Source organism: Telopea speciosissima, chromosome 9 (assembly GCF_018873765.1).
Source record: "Telopea speciosissima isolate NSW1024214 ecotype Mountain lineage chromosome 9, Tspe_v1, whole genome shotgun sequence".
NCBI classification, from domain to species: Eukaryota; Viridiplantae; Streptophyta; class Magnoliopsida; order Proteales; family Proteaceae; genus Telopea; species Telopea speciosissima.
In genome coordinates, this window is record NC_057924.1 from 14,269,167 (window position 1) to 14,289,023 (window position 19,857).

The following is a 19,857-nucleotide window of genomic DNA, read 5'->3' on the forward strand; positions in this document are numbered from 1 at the left end:
TCACAGGTACGAGTCTAAAAATAATCTCTCTATAAAAATAGGGGCAAAACCGCGTACATTATAGGCCTCTCCAGACCTCGCAATGGTGAAAGCCTCGAGCACGGGGTATGTTTTTTTTTTAAAAAAAAAATTGTTATTGTTACATAAATAGAGAGCGGACCTTAGTGCAACAAGAAGGTTGCTCCATTGTGAGTTGCTCCATTGTGATCAAGTGGATTCGAGTCTGGAAACAACCACTTTGCGAAAAATAGGACTAAGACTGCATACATTATGACCCTCCCAAAACCCCACAATGGCAGGAGCCTCATGCACTAGTTATGCCTATTTTTTTTATTAAAAAAAAAATCTGTTCAATAAATAAGAAGCATTGAGAAGAAAAAAGAAAAACACCCATGAACAAAAGACCTTGAGGTCTTGGAGTTGAAAATAGAGTGACTATTCTTCAAGAAAGCACTATCCCCTTACAGAATTACCAAGCTCAAGAGAATTCCTTTAAAATCAATAGAACAAGAACAATTAATATCAATAACCAGGATAGAGCCACATCGGGTGTGTGTGTGTGGTATGTGGTGTGTGTTGTATATATCCACCATTCCTCGGTCCTAAAAGTCAGTTAACCTTCTGGGATTGGTGTGTGACTTGTGTGATTACACTTTCATTAAAAAAAAATTAATAATAACCAGGATAGAGTCCAAGAATCTGACTCCATTGATCAATTTCAAGAACCAGAATCACGGAAAAAGACTTACTAGAGGTTGCGGTAATGGCAAGAAACTCATATAATGATATTTATTTGGGATTAAAATATTTACAATGAAAAAGAATAGATATTGACAATTCCGAACAAAAAACAGACTGTTCTCTCTTCCAAACCAGACCTGCTATCCCCTCAATGCACAAATCCTCCTACCCTGCAGTGAATAATTTTGAAACAGGGAAGGAAAAAAAATATATATTTTGACAAAATTCAAAAGGACCTAAAAGAAATTGTTCTCCCTACTACCAGTTGCAACTTTACGGTGACGCCTTGAACTGGATCTTCTTTCTCTCCCACGCTTTGTGGGCATCTTCTTTGGTGTAGACCTTGTAAACTTATCAGTAGAAATTTCCGGTAATAATGCTGGTGGAGGATGAACAACTATTCTGACCGGAGGCGGAGGAGACATATGCTCTAACAAATCTCGATGGTATGCCTAACACATTGTATCCTTAGGTTAAAAACATACACATAAAAATAACAGAACAATACTAACTAAAAGCAAAAACATTCTTAAAATCTGTCGCCAAGAGTATTATCAATAATCAAATGAGATTCTGATCACAGAACATTCTTTTTCATTTCAAGTAGTACCTTCATAAGCAAAGTTGGTCACTATTAGGCAAAACAACCACTTGAAAATTTTACCACAGTAACAGCAATGGTAAAGCAGGATAAAATTTACAACTATTCTGTTCCAAGTACAACTCTAAAAGAAAGGCCGTCCTCACAAACCAAAAACTCAGAAGATAGAAAACTAAGTAAAAGGATGTTGGGCACGAAAAGTGTATTTTCAAGAAATCAAATTTTCATATGATACACAGCTTTCATAAATTTCAGCTATGGGAAGCAGAAAAAATATTTATATATATACCTGAACCACAAAATTGCGTCTTTCACAATCCAAGAACATGTTGATACTCCAGTTCACTTTTGACATTATCTTGTCCCTTACAGTGGAAAAGCTTATCTGGTCCCTTGACGTAAAACGGTCGACTTCATTGAACCACAGACAGGTAAAGAGGTTGGTAATGGGAATGTGCTCCTTTATAATCACACATCCTTCAGGGACATCTGCCAAAACAAAGTGATGATTCCCAGAACTCAATTTTGATATGATGAAAAGAATAAAAAATACAATAGCAAAAGGTGTACATACCACTGGTAATTGGAAGCTTAGCCTCGGTATAAGGGGTCAAACCCTCCTGCTTATAAAACTCGACCTGATAATTAATGGAGGCATTGTCATATTTCCCAGCAGCTTTATTAGCCTCAGCTTCGTCAAACACATCAAAGCGTCTATAATGCCTGGAGATTGCAAAAGTGGCATTATTCCGCCACAAGAACCTAAAAATCAAATCGAACAACTGAGATCAATATATAAGGCTGATGAAATCAAGGCAGACCAGAATAGCTCTCAATTCATGTGCTGAGCAACATGGAAAATAGATGTCATGCAGCACGAGAGAAGTTGATTGCAACAAGCTCCTATTTCAGGAGCTCAAAGTTTCTTTAGTCAACTAATTCCAGAGAAAAATTAATCTTTAGATCATCCACCTTATCTGTTTTACAAGTGAATCCCTATCATGTGTTTGGACAAAATTTATGACCGTCGTTGCAACCCATGGCTTAGCTATACTTCTAGCATGGACGGTGATGACTACACTCACAAGATATGCCATGGCATTGGTGAATGCGGAGTGATAATGCCAAATGAACCCAATAGTTCAAAGTCTTCAGACTCAGATGAGAATCCACCGCATTGATGAATTGCTGTGTAACTACTGATCCCACACTTTCAATCCTTTCCAACATTCAATCAAAGCTCATTCCTTGTATCCAGACACAGGCCTGAAACTTTTGAACTAGGGGCCAGGCATTGCAATAATGTCACAACAGGTCCAATCCAAGATTCCAATGTTCAACAATAAATAGAAGGGCAGATCTTAGCATGATTGATGAACCAACCCACATAATTTATCTTTAGAATTGGTTGTGAACTTTGACACAGTGAGTGATGATAATTTTATGCGCAACATTTTTCGGGGTTAGGGGCATAGAGATCAAATCAGTTAATTAGCCCTCATAAGAGACCAGTAACTGCACAATGAAAGGATAAGAAGAGGTTATTAGATGGAGAAGTTTCTGACAAATTCTGGGCTGGTAGACCAAGAAGAAGAGCTGTCTCTCCTAATTCTGAACAAAAAATATCGCAATGATGTGTACGGATTAGTTCATTAAAGAAACTTTGGTTGTAGAAATGGTAATGCCTCTACTGCACTTGATGTTTTGTCTGGTTATTGCCTGTACAGGGTAGTGCTTGAAATAGCAATCTGGAAAGAAGAGCTTCTGGAGTCAGCATGTTGGCTGTTTTACTGTAGGGGTTGTTTCAGCTTCACACTTATTCCCAGAATTATCTTCTGTTTCTCTTTGTTTTATGTTGTCTACTATTTCTCTTTTGTTTTATGTTGTATATGATCAGAATGCTACAATTGAATCGTCTTCTCTTCCCAATAAATTTTCTCCAAATTTCTCCTATGCTTATCTTTACCCCCCCCCCCCTCCCCAAAAAAAATAAATTCATGTCTTATAAAAAAGGAAATCAACTTAAAACACATTCCAGCCAGCAATTGGAAAGAGGAATTCTACTAAATAATTTGAACAAACACTCTTCAGACCATATGTTCAAAAATAAAGCAACTGCCAACTGCCCCCTAGCTTCAGAAAGGCCTCATGAGACGCGCTCATATTTCCGGGCCTGATCTAATACAAAGCCAGGCTACCATTTGAACCCTCTCAATGCAGCCCAAGCATGGTTCAGTTATGGAAAAATTTCTCTAGAAGGTCTTAATGTCTTGGCAACCAAACCCTCCCTATATGCCACAGAGGCATGATAGACCAATCCAAACAATCTCTCAGGCAAGCACCCCACAGGACTGGCCATATGTCCAGCGTCCGAATCCTTGTCAACTCTACACCAGTGTTTAGTGTATGCACCCTGCTCCTTGGGCCTATGTTGCTCTCCATGATCCTTGTTCGGCATTCAGATCCACCACTATAAGCAGACATGCACCTTCAGGTGCCTGGATGAGCACCAGGCATTCTCCTAATTGAAACAAGATATTTAGTACAAGTCTACACTAGCCTCACAAGTTCTACAATTTTTTCATGATTACACCTCTGCCCCTTATGTTGCAACCCTTGAACCTTGTTTGGCATCTGGATGACTACTACAATCACTTGCCTGGATGTGCACCAGGCATGCTCTTAATTGAAGTGAGATATTTACTATATTACCCTCACAACATCACCCATTTCGTACAAGATCGACTGCTAGCATGGAAACACATATTAGTGTTTCCAGTAAATACAAATATTCGCTCCTCACTTCGCTAAGGCACATGCCTTTCCTTGCACCTTAAACCTCAGGTGTTGAGAAGGCTTGGGGTCTTTCATTTGTTTCATATGGAACTTGCTCATAATTCATGGGGATCATGACAAGATAATCAAAGTTCAATTATAGATAATAAGCTTTAAGTTCAATTATTAGATAATTAGGTTCCTGAACAGCCTCAGGTTTCGGAATAAAACTAATTAAAAAGAGCGTCCCAGTGGACAATGCTCCTGCTACTGCGGGGTCTAGGAGGGGTAAATGTACGCAGCCTTACCCCCGCTTCATGAAGAGGCTGTTTCCATGTTTCAAACCTGCAACCAAATGGCTGCAATAGCGCAAGTTATTCCATGTTTCGGAATAAAACTAATTGAAAAAGAAAAATAGTACTGAGACCAAAAATAAGTCTCACGGTACCAACAACAACCATAATCTTATCCCAACTAAATGGGGTCGGCTATATGGATCCGATAGAGGCTATGACAGTAATATAAATAAGAGAAGTAAAACAGAAAATAAATAAAGGAAGAAGTCAAAGCAATAATCAAAGCAGCATCCCAAGAACATTCCCCTACAAGGGGTTGGCTACACGGGTCTTTATCTTCCAAACAACTCTATCTGCGGTCATACTAGGATCAAGCCCTACCACAAGCATATCCTTTCTTACCACTTCTCCAATAGTCATTTTAGGCCTGCCCCTACCTCTTTTAGCTCCGTCAAACTAAATCTGGTCACTCTTCCTTATTGGTGCATCCATAGGCCTCTGTTGGACATGACTATACCACCTCAAGGCTCTCACAGAGTTTGTCCTGGATTGGTGCATCTCCCAATTCGGTTCTAATACAATCATTCCTTACTCTATCTCTCCTAGTCTTGCCGCACATCCTCCGCAACATCCTCGTCTCTGCTACACTCATCTTATCTATATTACTCTTCTTAAACTACCCAACATTTTGTCCCATATGTCTGGTCTTATTACTATCTTATAGAATTTCCCCTTAAGCTTAACAGGCATGCATTTATCACATAACACTCCTAATGAACCTCTCCACTTCATCCATCCTACTTATAATTATGTAGGAGACATCATCCTCTATATCACCCTCTTTGTTAATGGTTGACCCCAGGTATCTAAAGCATTCACTTTGTGGTAGCTCTCGCTCATCAAGTTTCACCACTTCATCAACTCTCTTAGTTTGACTGAAGTTACACATCATATATTTCGTCTTTGTTCTGCTTAACTTAAAACCTCATGATTCCAAGCTTAATCTACATAACTCCAGCTCCGTATTAATCCCTTCCACTGTCTCATCTATCAAAACAATATCATCAACAAATAGCATACACCAAGGGACCTCATCATGGATGTGCCTGGTTAAATCATCCATGACGAGTGCAAACAAATAAGGGCTTAGAGCTGACCCTTGGTGTAACCCAATTGTAATAGGGAATTCACTACTTTGGCCCTCCATAATTTTGACACTCATCATCACACCCTCATACATGTCCTTAATTATATCCACATAGTTACTTGAGCTCCTTCTCTTCCCTAGGACATGCCAAGTCCCACAGTACCATTACACAAAAAGAAATGAACAACACAAAAAAATCCAAACTATTCCAAGCTTAATCTACATAACTCCAGCTTCGCATTAATCCCTTCCACTGTCTCATCTATCAAAACAATATCATCAGCAAATAGCATACACCAAGGGACCTCATCTTGGATGTGCCTGGTTAAATCATCCATGATGAGTGCAAACAAATAAGGGCTTAGAGCTAATCCTTGGTGTAACCCAATTGTAAGAGGGAATTCACTACTTTGGCCCTCCACAATTTTGACACTCATCATCACACCCTCATACATGTCCTTAATTATATCCACATAGTTACCTGAGCTCCAGGCTCTTCCCTAGGACATGCCAAGTCCCATAGTACCATTACACAAAAAGAAATGAACAACTCAAATCCAAACTATTACCCTCCTTGTTACCTAAAGAAACTGCCACTGCAACCTAAAATCAACTGAGAACTTAAATACCTCCTGAACCACTAACCCAAACTAAAATTCCTCAAAACCCAATTACCCATGACTCCTAACAAGAGCTAGCTCATAACATAAGAGCCACCCTACTGGCTCCCAAATGTGGGTTCCACGCACCCCAGAAAAATCCAAAAAGGCTTTCTGAATAGTGTCAGCATTTATTTCTTCTTCCTTCATTTCCTACCCCTAGGATTCACTTAGGTATGCTAAGTGTTAAGACAACTAGATGATTATCTAAAGTGGATTTAACAGCCAAACTACAGTTTCATTTGGTGATATTCCAAACTAATGAAGAGAACCACATGGCAAGATAAAACTCTACATACAAAAAGTGTGACTGCTATGAAAAGGATTCATTAAAAGATCAAGTTTTTTTTTCTATTGCAAGTCATTCATAAAAAGGGAATAGTGGTACAAAGGATACAAAATGATACATAGAGGTATAATCCTACTAAGACGATTGATGCTCACAGACTCACACAGCCAGCCTAATAATATGATTGATACAGAAGCCATGTATGCAGGAGTCACAGTGTTGAGACTATGATTTGCTCACTTAAAACTACACTTCATTGACCTTCTACACACTACCAATTCAAGGAAATATCTGCAGAAATAAGAACTGCATAAAGTGTACCTCTCAAGAATTTGATATGGATCCACAACTAGTTCAAGCTTTCCATCAATCCATATAGAAAACCGGGCATTAGAGAAAATCCTATGTAACAGAAGCTTTGGAACCTGTCAAAGGTAAAATTCAGGTAAAAACCCATCTGATATACCAGCTAATGCTTCAAGAAGTCGTCTGAAACAAAAGTCCCAATTGATTTAAATTGCAAAACTAGTATCACAAAAATGAAGTCGTAATGTTTCATTGCATATAACCCAAGGAGGAATACCACTTACACAACAAACGTAATCTACTTCAACTAAAATTATTTAATCAAAAAATGATTGACACCGTAAATCAACTATCAAACTTCCAATTCTGTTGTCTATCAATATCATGAAGCAAGTCCCAACCCCTAACACCAGTACAGATACTTGTTGACCACAGGTACCTATCTGAGGCTTATTAATACTAAACCATATATATATATAGAGAGAGAGAGAGAGAGACAAAAAGATCAACTAAAATCTATATGTCCCTCATTTAGTTTATAATCACACAAGCCTGATCCTGTTCCCGCGTTCAGTTTGATTCTATCTAACAGTGTTTCTTTCAGCAAAGTAAGCTCTAAAAACTTTCCTCTCTACCTCATTACACTTTTTTTTTGGTCTTGCCTTGTCATTTTGTAGTGTTTACTTCACTAAGACATTCTTTTCATCAGTATCTTTATTGTCTTCCATGGACGTAACCAAAATATCTCAATAACACAGACAAAAACTTATCACACATGCATACACATGAACAAGATAGAATGTTAGCTTCAACGATATTGTGCATGGAGGTCCATATGTAATTTTAGCACACAATGTGTACCCTACAAAGCCTTCAACTGACAAAATTTGAGCACAGACAGATAAGTCTAGCTAGGTTTTTCAAACCACAATGGGCTTGCAAAGTCATATGTACACAACCAACTGTACATTTTACATAAATTTTTGTAATCATTCAATTTAAGGAAGGGATTTCTATGATAAATTTCAGCAAGCTCATAATTAAAGTCATGTTGCCAGAAAGGGATTAAAACTCAAGGGTGAGAATGATCTTGACCCAGTGAACACAAAGAACCAGGGCCAAACCTGGTTGTTGATTCAGTAAGAGTATTTAGGAATTTATTTCTCTATTTGGAGTTTGTCAATTTATATTTATTATTTTATTCCTGTCTAGCAGTCGTAGGAGTCTAAATTAGTTTTAATTCTATTATCAGTTCAGGTTCAAATTACAGTTAGGAGTTAGTCTTTGAGTTTATTTATATACAAGCATGTATCCATTGATTATTCAGATTTGAATGAATACTGACTAATGCAGAACGAATAGCAGGTTCTGATGGTGGTGAGCACAAGTTGATGCAGATCAAGTAGAGATGGATTTGCTGCTACAGAGAAAAACAGCAACAGAATAGCATTATTTCAAAGCCTACGGAAGCAAGAAAGAAAGGGGAAAATAGGTTATCTGTTAGAAGAGAAAGAGAAGATAATAGGGAGAAAAAGAAGAGATTGTAGGAAAGGAGAGAGCATGAGAATCACAAAACAACTCTATTCCATCATTCCAAATCTATGAGGAGGCTGCTAGCCTTACATATTTAGAAACTTAATCTCACTCGTAAAAGGAAAGTAATTTAAAACAGAAAAGACTCTCTCCTCAACCTGAAGGTTAAGAGAAAGTTTCCTAATCCAATCTAAAAGGCTCGAAACAAGGATAAGTTGAGTCCAATCCTGATTACACTCCCAAATAAGAAATCAAATAAAATAACCGGCCCCACATATTGGATAAACCTTATCCCTGTACGTAATCTCATATTCCCGTGTACCCCCTTAAATCCCAGCTTTTGGGCTTATTAAAGAAGCCCATTAAAAAAAACTCAAAACAAACAAGCCCAAGGCCCATAGAACCCAACCATGGGCCAACATAAAATATTCAGAGGCCAATTGGCCCGTTTGGACACCCTTAACTACATCAATTCCCCCAGTGTTGGAAAAACTCGTCCTCGAGTTTCGTAGAAGGGGAGAATCAATACCACTCAATCAGCATCCACGATTAGTTTCCTCGATTCATCAATCCAATGCTTCTCATGAATAACACAGACAAAATCAGTGATTGTCGGATGCTTGTTTTCAAAGAATTGTTGACGGAGAAAGAAATCCAAGTTTTTTATCTTTATGGGAATCTCAACAGGAAGTTCCTTGTCTGCAATGAAATCTTCAATTGTAGCCTGCCCGTGAAGATCTTCTATTTCAACTTGATCTTCTACCATAGGAACAATGTCAAATCGGGTCACCTCAACTGGAATCTTTTCTTGAATATCGTCAGTCTCAATTGGATCATTATTCACATGTTCAATTAGAGTATCGTCAATCAAGCCTTCTGCTTTGTCGCCTATCAGGAGAGTTTCTAATTTTTTATCCACCTCTTCTTCAGCCATCGGAATTTCTTTCTGCTTCTGCAAGATTGGCCGAAACTCTTCTTCGATCTCCCACATTCTCTTAGCGTACCTTGCATCAATTTCTCGTAGCCCTTATTGAAGCCATTTCATACACTCAACGAACTAGTCCTACAGTCCTTCTATCAAGTTAATCACGTGATGGATTGACTGCTTATCCATGTTCAGGATTTTGCTATGATACCAAATAATGCAAAATAAATAGCAGGTTTTGTTGGTGGTGAGCACTGATGCAAATCAAGTAGAGATGATCTGCTGTTATAGAGAAAAGCAACAATAAAATCGCACTGTTTCAAAGCCTACAGTCCCAGCCAAGAAAGGGAAAATAAGCTATCAGTTAGACGAGAAAGGTAGGATAGGGAGGAAAAAGAAGAAAGAAGAAAGAGAGAAGATTGTGGGGGCAGAGAGGAGAGAGAGCATAAGAGTCACAAAACAACAACTATTCCATCATTCCAAATCTGTGGGGAGGATGCTAACAGGATTACATATTTAGCTCAATCTCACTTGTAAAAGGAAAGTAAATAAAAAACAGAAAAACTGACTCTATCCTCCAACTATATAGGCTAAGAGGAAGTTTCCTAATCCAATCTAAAAAGCTAGAAACAAGGACAAGATTGAGTCCAATCCTGATTAGACTACCAAATAAAAAGATAAAACTAAAATAATGGGCCCCTCATATTGAATAAACCTTATCTCTATACTTAATCCCGCGTATCCCCAACTTTTGGGCTTATAAAAGAGAACCATTACCGCCCCCCCCCCCCCAAAAAAAATAATAATAAAAACAAATAACTAGCCAATGCCCATAGAACCCAACCATGGGACAAAATAAAATATTCAGAAACCCAGTTGGCCCGATTGGACACCCATAACTGCATCACTGAATGAAGTTTTTTTAATTGTGTTGATACCAAGAGCTGTTGATGCACAAGTACTGGTGTTCCCTCTCCCTTGATCTCCTCTCTTGATTCAGGTGTGAATGTGTGATCCACCCTTCCCATCTTTACTCTTCCCTTCTTACTTTTATTCTTTCTACAGTTCCATTTTTCTGCTATTAACGGTAAAACAGAATCTGAACTGAGCCTTGTTGACTCGCCATACCTCATCATTTTGTCCTGAAACTTTGAGGCTATATTTGCTACCTAAGAGCAACCCAGTCTACAGATTTCCTGTCCAAAATCCTTCGGGACTGAGAATTTTAAATCAAAACTTAGATCAAGTCCTCGCTCTTCTGCCAATACCTGTTTCAGTAAAAAAAATTATTCTTAGGCAACAGATATGAATGCTTGTGAATTGATTCTATAGTTCCATGGATTAGGGACCGACCTTCATCTGAAATTTCAGATCAATCTGAGCATATTTGGATGAGATCCCTCACCAGAAACCAATTCAAATCACTGAAGATATGATGGCATTCAGGTGCTACAAGGTCTGATGCTTAGAAATTTATTGCTGTATCCAAATAAAACCTACCAACTCTTCTTTGCTCTGTTTCTCACCCACTGCCAAAATGCACTTCTGATCCAGAATTTAGCTTCCATTAATATCTTCAATCAATTGCATATAAACTCATATCCATCACCCAGATTTTGAATACAATTTCCTACTCTTTTGTTCAATGTAAAAAAATAATAATAATAATAATCTCCCATTTATGACATGTCCATCAAACTCTTTATTCTAAGTATATTTTGTTTTCTAAACTTTCCCTTACCTTTTCGACAAACATATTTTCTTCCAAAACTCGCCCTAAAATACCATGGACTCCTGTTAACAGCTTGAATGGCCCTAAATCCTTCACCATCCCATGGCCATCGATTCTGATTTTCAACTCCTTTTCTTCCATTGATTGAAAAAGAAAAGAATTAGAAAGTTCTGATTACCTGACTGGTCCCTATGTTGTAGTGCTAATGAAAATGCCTTGAAATGCCTCGCAAAGTGGAGCCTTTTCTTCTATAAGCAAGGAAAACATTAAAGACGCCTTAAGAAGATCTAAGGAAATGGTACCTTATAACCAATCCTAAGTCCACCATCCCCTCTCCAACTTTAGCTAAATCATTCTTTTATTTTGACAAATAGTGTATAAAAGTAATGTTCCAAAATCTGGAAGCATCATATCTCCTTATCTAATGGCCACATCATTGCACTTTTCACAAGGCCTAAGGAACTTGAGCTTAAGAAATGCAATAGAGAGGCATTCCTTAAATTCCTTGAAGGTTGACAAGGCATCAAAATATATCAGTCTTGGACAGTCACATTCTGGTATCTTGCAACCCTTCAATAGAACTTGAGGTAAGGCCTACTCTTGGAGGGGGAGACAAGGAGAGAGAAAGGGGGCAGCACGATAGGGTTCAAGACCCATCAAGTATCTGATCGAAGACAAGAGTTAAGGTCCACGTTCATTCACATTATAATCATTACTGAAAGTAAAAAAAGTCAACTCTTAACAACTGAGTTTCAAGCAAACGAGACTTAAAAGTAGCAATTGCTTTATGAGTTATTACATAGTAAAGGAAAGCACTTCCCCGCGTGGAAGGTTGACTAATCAAACAGGCCAAGCCTAAGTGACACAAGGCAATTGACGATCCAACCCCCCCCCCCTGGGTGGCTTTCCTTGATAAATCAGAGCTTTATTTAATCAGGCAAAGGCCCCACCTTTCTTTCCCCCATCGGTAGGATTCTTCCACTGGTAGTTTAAAAGAGAGATGTGCACAAACATATCAAGGTAAGTGCGCATAATTGTTTCTTGGTTCCAATCCAAGAGTATGATGCACATAAATACTTGTGTATTTACAAAAAATTAATAAACAAACACAACCAACCATATTTTCTTAAAGACATTTATGGGGGGAAAAAATTTGTCAGCAAAAATCAAAGCAGGGAAACCCATAATATGTCTGTGTTTATTAAACATATTAATGAATTAATTAGAACAACCAACCTCCTCTTCTTATGTTTTAAGAGAAGTCAATATTTTATTGCAACTAGACTGACTAGGAGGCTAGAAGCCAATCAAGCCTAGAGTCGAAATGAACCAGATCAATTTAAAAAGAGAAATCTTACCTTTCCATTCCGTCTTGCATCAAGATAAGGAAGGTTACGGACAACAACAACTCTCCAAAATCCAACCTTATTTCCACCATCCAGGACACTAGAATTTCTCATATAAGCTTCTGTCGCTTCATCAATAAACATATAAAAGCAAACATTGTTCTTCGAAGCTTCACTGATATTCTTTGGCTGCTGAATGATATCATAGTTTCCTTTAAAAAATACAAAAAAAATCAAATTACTCACAAAAAAGAAACTACCTTGAACTCAAGAAAATAAATGACAGAAGAAATTAAAATTTCCAGTACCAAATATGGCTGATGCTACAACAATACCACGGCACTGCTCCATCTCAAGAAGGTCCAAATCATCTATGTCAAACCCAGTCTGATGTCCAGGTTTCCTTCCTTTAACAAATCTGATCATAACAAGCAGCATTGATCATCATAAACAATAATTGCAACCAGAAACAGTTCAGGTTGAGAGAAAAGTTCCCTGGAACCATCAACAGGTTTAACTTTTAAATAAGTATACACAAGATCTTGACAAGGTGAATAGCTCATACCCACAATGCACATTCATTGACTCCTTTATATCAAAAGAATCATTTCTCTGCTTCAGAGAAGGATATCCACCAAATTCAGATCCTCCAAATAGTTCCGTTCTAATTGAAGTTTCCTCATACACATAAGTTAAATTCCTAAGTACAGGAGATGTTGATGGTTCTTTTGGCATAAAGGCTATAGCTTGTTCAACAGGAAGGTAACAAACTGGACATGCTGAAACAGCAAGTAAGAAAGTCAGCAACAAATCAAAGATGGTGGTGATGATATCAGTAGCAATATAAATAATTTACCATATTTAAGATGTTATAATGCATACACAAATTAGAACATACTTACATACAAATATAATGTATTAGTGTAGTTGAAAATGTTGGCAAATGAAACTTACGGCGTGGTCCAGTACGCTTTCTATCATTTGGTGGGGGTGGAATTGCGAACTTTTCACATGGATGACTGGAAGGAAGAGCATTTTGCCCAAAAACTGGAGGCGGCGGTGACTGGGCATTTTGCCCAAAAACTTGAGGCAGCTGTGGCTGGGCTTTACTTACAGCACTTACCACCGATACATTGTTTTGTAAAAGAGAATTATCATCTGTCTTGTTTTCATGTGATCCATAACTCATGGAAACATCGGGATTACTTGATGGCATGCTTTCGTTGGGTCTAATGTTCTGCACCTGTTGTTGAGTAATGCTTTCGTTGGGTCTAATGTTCTGCACCTGTTGTTGAGTAAGACGTCCAGAAATAACCTCTGATGCATCTTCTTCTGAAAAGAAACTATAGTGTATGAAGAAAGTTTTTGGCAAACAAATAATGGCATCTACCAATATCTAATATAATTTAGACGAATGCTTAGCTCAGGACATGGCCCTTCCTGGGAGAACTCGACGTAATAGTAACAAATATCAGGAACAGAAATGTAGTGGGGGCAGGTATGTCATAGTTCTCACCAGAATATATCCCATCTTTAAAAGAGGCCTCACTGGGTTATCATAAACAATCCAGTTTGTGATACTTTATGGATAGGCAGGACAATAAATGGGAAACTATCCAGGAACCAAAAAAAAGTCCACATTATAATGGCTAGTGCATCCTATAAGAGCATAAGAATATCCATGTCCTATAGGTCATAGGTAAGACTCATGAACCAGCGGACCAGACTGCACTGCATGTTTCAGCAGCAGTACTGCCCCAAATAAGCAGCGAGAATGCATGTTTTGACTCACTCAATCCTCTCCTAAATAGATGAATACGAATGAAAATAGAAAAGGAACAAAAGCTGTACAGAATGAGACAACAATAACTATCTTGTTAAGAAGGCAACAAATAAGATGGATCCCTATAATCTTAACAAAAATAGGGGCAATAAAAATTTTGATTTTGGCCATCTTCCCCCCAACAAAACTGAACTTAAAGAATCAAAACAATAGTACTAATATCATCTAAAATTTAATGATGCAGTGTTTATCCTGCAGAACGACCATGAGAAGAGAATAATGAGAAGAAAGGAAAAAATAGGACACAAACCTTTACTAACAGCAGATAAAACTGACATGAAAACCAAAACCGAAACGACCACCAGCAGTAGCATTCCAACCCTCCTTCTGCCAGCAAATTTGCAGATCCGTTGAAGAAACCTTTCCTTCTCTCTTGAACCAGGGACAAACATCTTTGAGGGCTTGCGTAAAACAATGGGTGTAGTTTGAAATGGCAATAAAACACTGTTTTGTACCTGTGGTTGCAGTGATCCATAACTTCCTGTACGTAGACCCAATGACGTTCCAGTCATTGTCCCTCCAGACCCACAGATTTCCCGTTCATCTCCCTTGTCCCAATGAAAACCCTCTCATCCACAATTCCTCAAATTCTCCTCCACAGCCAAAATCAGAAAAACAACCTCTTGAAACCATCTACGAATCAAAGATCCAATTTTCCTCCCTTTCGAATTATCTTAATTCGCAACCCTTGCTTCAAAGTACCAATGCACGACACTCCTATAAATGAAATCAACCCCAATAAACTCACATTGTCCGTGAAACCGCCTCCAACTAATTTATCAGGGGGAAAATACAAATATATCTACTACGGTCTCTACTGAATCCAGAAGAAAAAATTTATCCACTCATTCCAAAACAAAAAACAAAAATCGAACTTTTCCTCTTCCAACAACAATATCCCTATCACAGAATCGCAACGATAACACAACAGTAATTGAATCAACCCCCCTCCCCTCTGAATCCAAATCAAACTATCTCCCAATCGCACTTAGGGGAAAGAAAAAAGGGAGAGTTTTAGGGAATTGCAGAAACTAAGATAAGAAGCCAATCTACTCAACAAAACAGATTCGCAGATCAAGCGCAAACTGGGAAAACCTTCTGCAATGTTACAATGAGAAACTGCGGGGAATCAAAGAAAATTAAAGGTCAGAAAGGGCTGGCGGTGTGAACGCAAGCAGCAGTATAAGAAATCGAGAACATTGTTAATACCTCATTGTCCACCATTAAACCTTCTTCCACATCAAAATTCTAGGTTTCTTTAACGTAATTTCTCTGTCGTTTCCACACAAAAAAAAAGAAGGTATATTTCTCGCTATCAATCAATCATTTGCTTCGCTGTATGAACTCTGTAAATCTGAGATCGTGAAAGAAAATGGTGTTACAGTTATCAGCATGGGAATTTCAGTGATATTTAACATTTTTATTTTTTATTTTTTAATTTATAAAACAGATTGGAAAGCAGCCCCAGAAAAAAAAAATTCAAAGATGGAGTACATGACCAAAACAAAAACATAAAAAAAAAAAAATTTGTGGGAAATATTCCAATCCAATGGCTGTCAAACTTTGCTTGTACGCGCAGTGCGCACACTGTTTAATATAGCCAGTCGTTACGTGGATTTGAAGCATCATGGAAGGGGGTTAAACGGTTCGGTTCGGTTTAATTCGTTTAATTAAATGGTTTAAAGTTTGGTTCGAATCCTATTTGATTTTAACATACATTTAAGATGCTAAACGATTCGATTTGGTTTATACCGTTTAATTAAACGGTCTTAACCGGTTTTATGGTTTGGGCTTAAAACGGTTTCGGTCTGACATGGCCTTCTCATCGAGGTTGATTCAAATCTAATGGTTGTCATGTATGATGTGACATCACATGGCATTTGATGCAAGTGGGTCCTGACCACCGTTTGGACGATCACATGGCAACGGTTAATTGGTCCCATGTAAGTTACTATTGTATAGAATCATTATCCTTAAGGAATTTTTTGGACAGTCAGATCAGTATCTTCTTTGGATGATGGATGGAGAAGATAGAGTATAGTTGTAGGTTTGTGAGTTGTGACCATCATGGCATTGAATGACGGTGTGACTTGCATTCCTGTATTGGGTGTGGCGTAACGATCGTATAAATATAGACACTATAAAGTCTTTCTTTTGTGTAATGTTATGTGATTAAAAATTAAATTTAATATAATCTTGTTTTAAATCTTTCTAGAGGTAACACGTGGTTAAGATGCTGTTTGTATCATGTTTGGTTACAAATATATATCTATTTGGGAAAAGATTCTCTAAGCCAATAATGTAAAATGAAATCTTCCACTTCAGGGTTTCTTTGGTATGAATTGTATTTGTATTTAGGGGTGTTGTTCTTTGTACCCAACGCAACCTGCGCCCAGGCACATGGAAGTGGACGCAATGACCACCCCACCCCCTACAAAGGCTACCCATGTGCCTGGGTGCAGGTTTCGCTGCGCCACAAAGAACATTCTCCTTTGTATTTATTGTCTATTTTTGAAAAATCATTTGTGACAATAAATTTATGATCTACAAATTATAATCGGTGGGTTACTATTTGTATAATAAATTGTATAATTAAAAATAGGGGAAAGTTTTCATGCACGACTATGTAAGCCGTGTATGTGAGAGGGTGTGAGTTTCAAGGCATTAATTAATGGGTGGGGGTTATGACTTTTCCAACTCTTTGTGAGAGGGGACACAACCGTGCAAGCTTACACGGCCGTGTAAGAAAACTTCCCCCTTAAAAATAAGTTTGGTATTTTATGTGCATAATAAATTACATAATTTTTTGTTCATCTGTTAATTGCATATTTTCATCAAACATGTGGGTGCATTCATAGAACAACGTCATGAAGTTACAAGATAAGCAGGATCTCCAAGATTGTGACATATTGCTCAAGAGCGGTGTTCCTCTCTCCTTTGCTACCATTTCTTCAAAGAGGGAACATGTCCAAGTTGAGGTGCGGAATTTGATCACTCGCTTGTAGATTTGTGATCCCGAATCGAAGAGTGTGGCCATAGATTCCTTGCTGGGCTTGCTTTAGGAGGACAATAAGAACGTCTTGACCCCGCTAGGGTTCTCAGCACCACTGTCGTCTGACTGGGGCTTCTCAGCCCTTCGCCTACCTAAACCGAGCCTCCCAGGCTCTCTTCCCCTATCGCGCAAGGCCCTATGCCCCCCTTTCTACCATCACGCAGGGCCTCAAGGCCCCCAGGCCTCTCCACTATCACACAGAGACCCCAGGCGCTCTCTCGCAGTCGCAAGGCCTCAAGGCCCTCTCATACCGTCGCACAAGAATTATAGGTCCTTGTCCACTGTCATGCAAGGCCCTTCGGCCTTCCTCCACCGTCGTACAGGCCTACAAACCTCTTCCGCCCTCACGCAGGGCCCCTAGGCTCCTTTCGACTTCACGCAGGGCCTCCCTGCCACTCTACTCCACTCAACAGGGCCCTCTAAGGCCTTGCCAACATTGTCTGGGCCTCCCTAAGCCCTTGTCACCATCGCCTGGGTCTCCTAGGCCCCTACCTACCTTGTGCCAGCATCCCTGGGCTCTGCCTGCTTCACGAAGGGCCTCCTAGGTCATCAACCACCATCATCGTCGAGCCTCCTAGGCTCTCTGTGGCCTCTACCTGCTCTTTCAGCCACCATCACCAAGCTTCTTCACATGCTTCCTCTCTACCAGTGAGTCTTCTCTACGGATGTTTCGAGTTCTTCTACGAGGGTTTTTCGGCCTGGGCATAAATAACCACAAATGATTTGTAATCACAACTCACAAAGTTGTTTGTAGATTTTGATTTATTTTTATTTTTATTTATCAGAAAAAAAGACTTAAAAATCATACCAAACATCTTAAAAAATAAAAATTAGTCAAATAAATACAAATACAAAATATACCAAAGAGACCCTCAATCCACGGAATGAGCTCTTCTCCAGGAAGCCCAGTGCCCAGGGAGGGCCCAGGGGGCACCCCATCGTTGGGTTGTGTCGCACACATCCCAATGGTTGACTAGGCGTGCGTTAGGATATGTGCGGTACCGCCCAGCCCTTGGAGGCTTGGATGCCTCCCTGAGCACTCCCTGGAAGTTGGGCTCCCTAGAGAGGAGTCGGATCCTCAATCCACACCAACACCTTACTAATCGTCGGATTTGAAGAAAAACATCCCAGTCGTTCAATGCTGGCAACGATTTTGTTGTTGTGGTGGTGTAAAAGTATAGGTCGGAGTTTCCATTTCTATCGTATGTTGGTTCATTGATGTCGTTGGAGGCTAGAGCCATCTCGGTATTGACAACCACTGCGGCCACCCTGAATTCCCATAGATGACATTATAGTAAAAATTCTTGGTCATTCTCAACTTTAGCTGTATGGAGCCAATCTAACTAGAGGTGAGGGGGGCGGAGGTGTAGGCAGCAATGGTGAGGGAGGACGGAGGTGACAGGTGCAGCGGCAATGGGTGTGATTATGGTGAAGGAGAAGATAGATGTGGAGGGTGCAACATAGTTGAGGGAGAGAGAAATGAGATTGAACAGCGGAGATTTTTTTCTTCCCATTGGACAATCGATAAGATATTGGCATGGTAGATTCTATTTTGCCCCATAGGCTCGAAGAACCTTTTCCCTATATGTTTAACCATATTTTGTTTACTTCTTTTTTTTTTTTTTTTGTTTTTTCTTTTTGTAGAAGAGAAGATTGCCAACCTTTCTATTTTATATTGATGATTGTTGTGTTTCTATTCGCTTTATTTGATTTATCTTTTCCTTTTTTCTTCCTACTTAGATTCCGATGCCCTTAATTGAATATTTACAAATTTGAACCTACTTAGAGTCTTTACAAAAAATATATATTTAAAATCTTTGAAAATTAAAAAAGATAACAAAAGAGTTCCCAAGGCCAACATAAACCAGGATACTGAATTGCTAAAATCTGTTGATACGTCTAGCTCTTCATATGTAATTTATTGATTAATTAAAGAACAACGAAAAGATACATAATCATAAAGGGAGAGCATTCTCTGTGAGGAAGCACAGGGGTCGCGCGTGTGGCAGCCAATAAGAGTGTGCTCTAGCATCTCAGGGGGCGGAATTTCCGCCTTTCATGGGGACAGTGCGGTCATTCCCCCCCACCCACCCACGTTGTCCCAATCATAAAATTCAAAGAGGCATAAATGTGTGAGATGCCCAAAGGTTACAAGGACAATGACAATATTAATAGTTATCCCTAATAATATAGAAGATAAAACGAGAGAAATGCGTCATCTTGTATTGTGTAGATGTGCTGAGAAATCTTCCATCTCCCATGTATTTTACATAAAGGGAAATGTCACTTTGACTATAACATAATCAATGAATTTGTTCTTACCACCCTCCCCTTCCCCCCAGAAAATAATCCTTTCCAATTCCCTAAAAATATGCAGTGCGGCTGTTCGGGGTGGAGATGTTGACACATAGTAGCTCGGACATCCAATGGTGTCGAACTCAAGAAGAAAGGAAAGAAAGAAAAAAAGAAGTCAATGAGCTCAAACCGTTGGATGTCTGAGCTGTTAGGTGTCAACATCTCCACCCAAACTACTGCACTGCACACACATTTTTTTCAAACGAAGTCTCCCATGCCCAATGGCTTTGCCCTTTGGTGGAGGTGGTAATGCCACA

The 19,857-nt window shown here is 39.0% G+C and overlaps 1 protein-coding gene across 1 annotated transcript; it reads right to left on the reverse strand.

Moving 5' to 3' along the window:
- Positions 1 to 755: 755 nt before the first annotated feature.
- LOC122640552 (probable hexosyltransferase MUCI70) lies at positions 756 to 14,850 on the reverse strand. The gene is made up of 10 exons (XM_043833776.1): positions 14,444 to 14,850; positions 13,446 to 13,682; positions 13,305 to 13,382; positions 12,916 to 13,129; positions 12,659 to 12,768; positions 12,363 to 12,562; positions 6,830 to 6,933; positions 1,917 to 2,104; positions 1,632 to 1,831; positions 756 to 1,193 (listed from the first exon to the last, which is right to left on the reverse strand). Exons 1-10 carry the CDS (start codon positions 14,703 to 14,705, stop codon positions 978 to 980), a joined length of 1,809 nt encoding a protein of 602 aa, XP_043689711.1. The 5' UTR covers positions 14,706 to 14,850; the 3' UTR covers positions 756 to 977.
- Positions 14,851 to 19,857: the final 5,007 nt, after the last annotated feature.